The sequence below is a fragment of the Prinia subflava genome, chromosome Z (assembly GCF_021018805.1).
Source record: "Prinia subflava isolate CZ2003 ecotype Zambia chromosome Z, Cam_Psub_1.2, whole genome shotgun sequence".
Taxonomy (NCBI): domain Eukaryota; kingdom Metazoa; phylum Chordata; class Aves; order Passeriformes; family Cisticolidae; genus Prinia; species Prinia subflava.
In genome coordinates this window covers 81,763,747-81,771,173 of record NC_086283.1, presented here as the reverse complement: position 1 = coordinate 81,771,173, position 7,427 = coordinate 81,763,747, and the positions used below count along the sequence as shown (strand labels likewise).

At 57.9% G+C, this 7,427-nt stretch overlaps 1 protein-coding gene across 2 annotated transcripts; it reads left to right on the top strand.

Moving 5' to 3' along the window:
* Positions 1-24: 24 nt before the first annotated feature.
* Positions 25-3,555, top strand: SIGMAR1 (sigma non-opioid intracellular receptor 1). 2 transcript variants are annotated; one of them, XM_063421871.1, is made up of 4 exons: positions 25-252; positions 1,025-1,225; positions 1,741-1,833; positions 2,101-3,555. In XM_063421871.1, the coding sequence occupies exons 1-4, from the start codon at positions 102-104 to the stop codon at positions 2,325-2,327; spliced, it is 672 nt and encodes a 223-aa protein (XP_063277941.1). In that variant the 5' UTR covers positions 25-101; the 3' UTR covers positions 2,328-3,555. The 2 variants fall into 2 exon arrangements, with proteins under 2 accessions (XP_063277941.1, XP_063277942.1); XM_063421872.1 differs by lacking the exon at positions 25-252 and having other exon boundaries at positions 1,127-1,178.
* The last annotated feature ends 3,872 nt before the right edge of the window (positions 3,556-7,427 follow it).

Here is a 7,427-nt window from a genome sequence, read left to right as displayed (position 1 = left end):
CGCCGCGCCGGCGCAGCCGCCCGGGCCGTGCGTGGCGTGGCCGCGGCGGGGGCGGTCCCGGCCCGGGTCCCGCTCCCGGTGCCGGGGCGGCGGAGCGCGGCATGGGCGCGGCGTGGGGGCGGCGGGCGCTGCGGGCCGGGCTGGCGCTGGGGGCGCTGGCGCTGGTGCTGCAGGGGCTGCGCGGGTGGCTGGCGGCCAAGCGCTACGAGTTCACCCCCGCTGAGATCGCACAGCTCGCCCGGCACCACGCGGGTACGCGCCGCCCGTGGGGACGCGGAGGGGCGGCGGGGAGCGGGGCCGAGGAGGGATGGGGGTGGGGATGGGGATAGGCAAGGGTTTGGGGATGGAGAGAGGAGCTGGGGACGTGGCGCGGAGCGGCGGCCTGGGCTGGAACGGGAAGCCGTAGCGGGGACGAAGGACCGGGGAGAATCCGCTACAGGGGGCCGGGATCATGGGGGAAATGGGGCCGGGGCAGGGAGGGGCAGGGAGCTGGGCCTGGGCAGCAAGACTGGGACAGGGAGGGCATCGGTACCGGGGAATAGCAACAGGAAACGCGGGGGAAGCGGAGTGGAAAATGGGACTGGAGCAAGGGAGGGATGGGGACCAGGGCAGCGGCATCATCCAGCCTGGTTGGCACTGAAGCCCCAGGTGGGTCAGGCCTGGGGCTTCAGACAAGGGCTGTCCCCATGGGGCACAGGGAGTCTGGTCAGGGCTGCATGTCACCAGGACACGGGCACTGTCACCTTGATTGGGTCTCCTATATTGCCCAGCACTTGGGATGGAGCTGTCAGACTGGGGCACTCGGTGCTGCTTATCCTCCATCACCATACATGGAGGCGGTGGAGCTGGGTCAACAGGAGCTGAGGGCTGGAGGGAGGGGATATCTTCCCTAAACAGACCTCTCCAGGGGGAATGCTGAAACCTTGTGGCTATGCAGGTTACCCTGGGGGTGGGGGGGGGGGGGTTGGGTGGTCGGCCAAGCTTTTTCTGTGCCAGGGACTTAAAGTGTCCCTGGGTGCTGCAGGGCTGGACCATGAGCTGGCTTTCTCCAAGATCATTGTGGAGCTGCGAAAGAAGCACCCAGGCCACATCCTGCCAGACGAGGACCTGCAGTGGGTGTTCGTGAATGCGGGTGGGTGGATGGGCTCCATGTGCCTGCTGCATGCCTCGCTCACTGAGTATGTGCTGCTCTTTGGGACAGCTGTCGACACCGGAGGACACTCGGGTAAGCAGAGGGACCGGGCTGCTGAGCAGGAGAGTTCTCCGAGCTATTATTACTCCACTCTTTCAGGTGCAGCTGGCCATGATATGCCCAACATAGGCAGCCCACTGCTTCACTACTTGGATGGGGTGAATGGTGCTGGCCAAACACTCCCTGCAAGGGGACCAGCCCCCATGGTGTCCTGCAACATCTGCAGGTCCCTGTGGGTGACATGCTGTATGGCCAGGACTCTGAATCCAGCTGGCAGGCAATGGCAGGCATCTCATCTCCCAGTGCTTCAGGAGGGAGCAAATGCCAAAGAAGTTGGAAATTATTTGGCTTAAGGACACCAAGCAGCCCTGGCTGGTGCTATATGGCTCTTCACACAGACAGTGAGAGTACCAGAGCCATTGTCACTTCTTGGTGTATTGAGGCACTGGGGCTGTCATCCTGACCCCCCTGCTCCACGCTTCAGACCTGGGCTCCTGTGCTGTCCCTGGCAGGGAAACACTGAGCCAGTGTTGTCTCTCCTCCCACAGGTCGCTACTGGGCAGATATTTCTGACACCGTCATCTCGGGGACATTCCGGCAATGGAAGGAGGGGACCACCAGAAGTGAGATCTACTATCCAGGTAAGTGCAGCAGTATGGTGGCCTGTGGGCTGCATCCGTGTCGTAGAGGTATGGCCTTTGAACTGACAGAAGCCAAGAGCTCAGAACAGAGCAATTTGGGTCCCCAGTGGCACATCCCAGCATCTTAGTGGGTGGCAGTAAGAGAAAAGACAGCAAGGCTGGGGTGGGGTTGGAAGGCTCAACCCTGCAGGCCCTGATCCCGTGTCTCCCATTTGGGTGTGATACAGCGCAGCACTTGAAGCTGTGCTTGGTTGTGTGTTTTGGCAGGGGACACTATCGTGCACCAGGCGGGAGAGGCCACGTCAGTGCAGTGGAGTGCGGGCACCTGGATGGTGGAGTACGGCCGGGGCTTCATCCCCTCCACACTCGCCTTCGCCCTTGCTGACACCCTCTTCAGCACTCAGGATTTCGTCACCCTCTTCTACACCCTGCGAGTCTACACAAAGGGCCTGCTCCTGGAAGCAAATGCCTTCTTCAGCACCTTTGGGTGCTGAGCCAGTCTCACCAGGGCACCCTGCTGAGCCCAATTGGCTCCTATCCTCCCAGCAGTTTGGTCTTCCTCCCCAAGCCCAGGTTCTAGCAGAGGCAGCAGGAGATCCCCTGTGCCTTCCCCAGATTCTGTCCTTTCCCCACAGGCAAACAGGGTGCCAGGACAGAAGGACCTTGGTAGTCTCAGCAACACAGAATGTCAGTTCTCTTTACTACCTGCCCGTCCCTCCTTTCTACTGGAGGCACGTCCTGCTTTTCCATCCCTCAGGGCAGGAGTGGCCTCACAGTGTACGAACACCCTGGTGTGCCCTCAGCATGCAGCGGGAGAGAAGCTGGAGCTGGCTGTCCCCAGGCCCCAAAAGATTTCCTCAGCTCCTGAGACGTCAGGGGAATGATGCTGCCCTCAGAGCAGGTTGCACAGGGTAGACCAGACCAAAGCGCCCATTGCAGAGGTCGGCTGCTAAGTCCCCCGTTTCTCTGGCAGCCTGCCGGGACTGCGGGCAGCACAAAGTGCTGTGTCCAGCTGGCAGTGTCTCCCGTGGCTCCATCCCTGCTGATGTGGGTTGGCAGCACACAGTGTCACCCTGGCGTGGGGCAGGATCAGCACTGAGACCCTCTGGCAGTGGGTAAATGCCTGGCTTCTGTGCTGGAGGGGCCCCTGCTCCCCTGTGTGTCATCTGCCCTGGGGGATGGCTGGGGCTGGAAGAGGGTCACTTCCCCACAGTCCTCTCCTGGCAGTGCCCCCCAAGGGGGAAACCCACCGTCTGTCGCCTTAATGGAGACCCTGATCTGCGTGGCCTCTTGGCTATGCACGTACCTAGTGTCCTCGAGTGCCCAAATGTCTGTACTAGCTCAGGATGGGATCTCGCCCCTCAAAATGCTTCCCCCAGCTGTGAGACCCTCTGGAGACAGCCACTCTGCTCGGCTCCCGGCATGGGATCCCGGCTGCCAAGAGAGTGCTGTAATCCTCCAACCAAACCCAGATGTGCACCCTGCTTGCACCCCTGTGGTCAGATCTGTGTGAGCTCACTGCTTGGTGGAGGGCTTTCACCTCCATTCTGCTGCCAAACACACGAATGTGTCCCTGGCCACCCAGGCCTGCAGCATGTTGATCCTACTGCTCCCTGGACTGTCCCTGTCCCTATTCTGCTGACCAGCAGGCCTGCACATGGGCTAGTTCTTAATTTGCTACCTGAAAAGAGATACCAGTAATAAAGGTGTTCATCCCACATACTCGGGTCTCTGGAAGAGTCTCTGAAACATGATGAGCCCTGCCATGGTGAAGGCCAGCTCCAGCCTCAACAGCAGTCCTGCTGACAGCTGGGTGTCCCTGGGGAAGCTGGAATCATCCCACTCAAAGTCTTGGGAGCTGGGAGTACAGTGCTGGGCAGGATCAGTCCTGTCTCAGCTCCCAAGGACTGGCAGAAGATGGTGCTGTTACTCTTCTTGCTGCTGCAGTCACTGGTGACCAAAAGCCTGGGTTGGTGCCAGATCCCTGCTTCCATGGGCAATCGAGCTCAGCAGGCTCCATGCTTTTGAGGGATAAGGCAGTGCTGAGTCTGTGGCCCCCTGAGGATGGTTGGACCCACACAAAGCGGGTGGTTTTGAGAGGTCTGCACACATACACGCACACATAGGTGTGCACACATGCTGTCAGACATGTCACACGTGTGTGTGTGCATGTGTGTGTGTGTGTGTGTGTGTGCATGTGTGTTTTCACAGGCTATGTGTGCATATAGGTAAATAGTTTTCAGGTGGGTGTAAGCACAACAGGTGGGGCTGGCACACTTTTTTAAACAGGTTAAACAATCAGGCATCTGTCCATACAGAGCAACTGCAGGTGTGTGAGTGCTGGGGCGCATGTGGGTAGGACACATGTCTGGGTATAGCCAGAAGAGTTTTGTGTGTGTGCCTATGCAGGTGACACAAGTGTGTCACTCCTGTGTGTGTGCACAGCCTGCAGTGCACATGGCAGCAGGTGTGCACGCCTGTGTGTTCACGAACAGGCAGGCTGTGTTTGTGTGTGTGTGCACACATGGGCAGCTCTGTGTGTGCACATATGTGTGTGCCTCCGGGCTACCAGGCCTCCCTGGCCACACACCAGGCCTGTTCCCTGGGGTTTGTCAGGGCCCTGTTGGGGAACAGGAGCAGTCCCACCCGAGCTGGCCCGCGCGGCAAGGCGCTAACTCAGCAGCTCGTATCAATACCACTCCACTTACAGCGAAGGCCGCGTAATGAAAATCCGATGGGCACGCTGGTGGGAGTAAATAAGTATGCCATTAAAATAAGAAAATCAAAGCCCTGGACAGGTCTTTTCTCTTGCCCATTGATTTCTTTTATTACGGAAATATTGCTGCTAAATAACATTAGTGTGAACAATCTCAGCAGTGTTTTCTGTAGTGCCCATGTCAATAACTCCATCCCGGGCGGGGGATCCCCCCCAGCCCTGCTGCAGGGCCAGCAGCCCAAGGCAAAAGGCTGCTCTGGGGGTTCCTTTCTCAGCATCCCCAGCTTAGCTAGCATGAAGAAAGAAACCATGACAAGCAGAGAAACCACACAGCATGGGGTGGCTCAGGCAAATTCTATCAGGGTGGAGCTGGACTTAGACCCAGGAACCCTGGCTGCTCTGCTGCAGCAGGAGGGGTTGTCCCCATCCCATCACAGAACACTGAGTGCCAGGCATTCATTAAAGGGTCACAAAAAGCATCCCTTTGGTGGTTGCAACCTCTTAATAAGATAAGTGTCTCCAATGACCAGCAGAAAAGAGATGAGTTCTGGACACACCAAGTTCTGCAGGCCACTGGTGCCTCTGCCTCTTCTTCCCATGCCTCCTCATTGATGCCCAAGTCCATGCTGACCTGACACAGCTGCCTGCAGCTTTGCCATCATTTGTTTCTCATGGAGAAACTGATGCACAGGTTGGAAGCTCACTGCAATCACCCAGCTGCAGCACAGCCCTTGTGCCAGGGCCAGGGCTTGCCCCTTTCCCCCTTGGCCAGCCAAGTACATGGCATCCTTCAAAATGTCCACAGGCAATGGGTACTCCTTTAAGAGACAGAAGATGTGACCAGGACATACAGGAAATATGCACCGTTTGGTGTCCAGAGGCCAGATGAGACCCCAGGGCACCTCAAAGGGCACCAAACCCTTATGGAGTGGCTAGAGATGGGCAAAGAGTCAGCTACGGGCACCTGCACCCTGGGTCTGCTAGACCCTAGTCCCAGCTGTAGCAACCAAGAGTGGCATCTCCCCAGAGCTGTCACCAGGACAAACACAGATCGCTGCCCTCCTAACACCTTCCCCCTGCAACTTGCTTTATCTTGCTGTCCCTCCACATGCAGTGGGTATTGATTAGCCCACAGGATCTATCTCTTGATTTCTCCTGCGGTATCTTTCTGCTCCAAGTATCTCTCACTCTGCTCTGCTGTCTGCTGTGCCCATCTATACCTGCACTATCTATCTGTGCCACCTCAGCCACAGCTGTCAATTGCCATTTGGGGAATTTCTCTCCAGCTGGGAGCATCACCAGACCCCGTCAGTGCAAAATGCTGAGCAGGGGGGCAAAGGGGACGGTCCTGCTTGCTTGCTCCAAGGAAAGCCTGAGAACAGACATACCTCATGACACATGCAAAACCCCAGAGCTGCTGTTAGCACTGTGGAGGTTCTAGAGAGCAACTGAGTAGCACAGGTCCCTTGGTGGCTACGCCCAAGATAATGGGACACGCTGCACCCTCCAGAGAACCTTGCTGGCCTGGGTGCTAAACTGACTCAGGCACCCCAACCTCTCTGCCTTGCAGAAGGGGAGCTTCCCCAGACACCTAAGCTCCTGTTGGACCATGGAGAAGTCACCACTCCTGTCTCACCTCACCCAGCCCAGCTTTCAGTGTGCAGGGGATAAGGCACAGCCCAGAGCAGAGGGTGCAGCACACCGGGGTGCAAGGCAGCAGCACTGGGAGGGGAAGCTGGAGCTATGTGGCATGGGGTCCTGTGCAATAAGTCATGAGGGTCATCTGCCCCTGTGGATCCCTCTGAGACGGAGCCAGGTCTCCTCAGTGGCAATTCAACAAGAGTGCCACACTGACTAGCACTCAGACAGGCTGGCAAGCACCAGGAGGTCCCTGCCTCTGCCGCAGCGGGATGGGATGGGCCAGTGCAAGCTACAGCTGTCCAGCCCTGAAATACGATGGCCGACAGCTAATTTATCTCCTGTGCAAAGATAAACAGTGCCTGGGGGCCCTGCAGGGTCGGGAGCTGCCCTGCGCTCCCAGGGAACGGTCTGATTTTTCCAGGAGAATCTCCCTGATGAGCATGGTGCACTGTGTTGAATGCTGCCAGGGACTTAAGGAGCCCCAAGAGTCACCAGAGCCATGGCAGGACACAGCGTAGTTTCTCTCAAGATGTTCATAGGGAAACTGGAGAACACAGAAGCAGCAGCTCTCTCCATAGAGGGAACTGGTGAAAGAGGCAGAGCTGGGCCATGGAACCCGAGAGCAAAGTCAACTCCTACCACCAGCATGACCAGCAGCTGTTTTTCCTTAAGATGCTTGGAGGAAAAGGGAGGACTTGGCTCATGCTGGCTGCCCCTGGCCCCTGCATCACACAGATGGCTGTGGAGGGGACACAGCTGCCAGCCCTTGCCACCCAACCTCCTGTCATCCCATGCCACCAAAACCCAGTGCAGCAGTAGGAATTCTCCTACTGACAAACTGCTCTGGCTGTGGGATGGGATCAAAGCCACTGTCCCTCGTGTCCCAGTGTGGTGGGGCAATGCTACTCCCCAGGTATCCATGCAAACCCTGGAGCTGCCCTGGCCAAACAAAGCCCAAGGAGGGGCAGGTGCCTCCTTTGCCTCCTGGCAAAGTTTGCTCCATAGAGAAAGGGGTCAAGAAAATCTGGCAGACAGGCAGGTGGAGGGAGAGTAAGGAAAGTCTGGGGACGCTGCCAGTGGACAGCACCCAAGGCAGAGAGGTGCTATGCTCTCACCTCATCTTACATCCTTGTCTGACATCTGGAGACACAGTTGATGATGCCCTGGTGCATTAGTTTACCACACTGCAAGCAGGGACACATGGCAAGCCAGGAGCATTGAGCCACTCCAGTGCCAG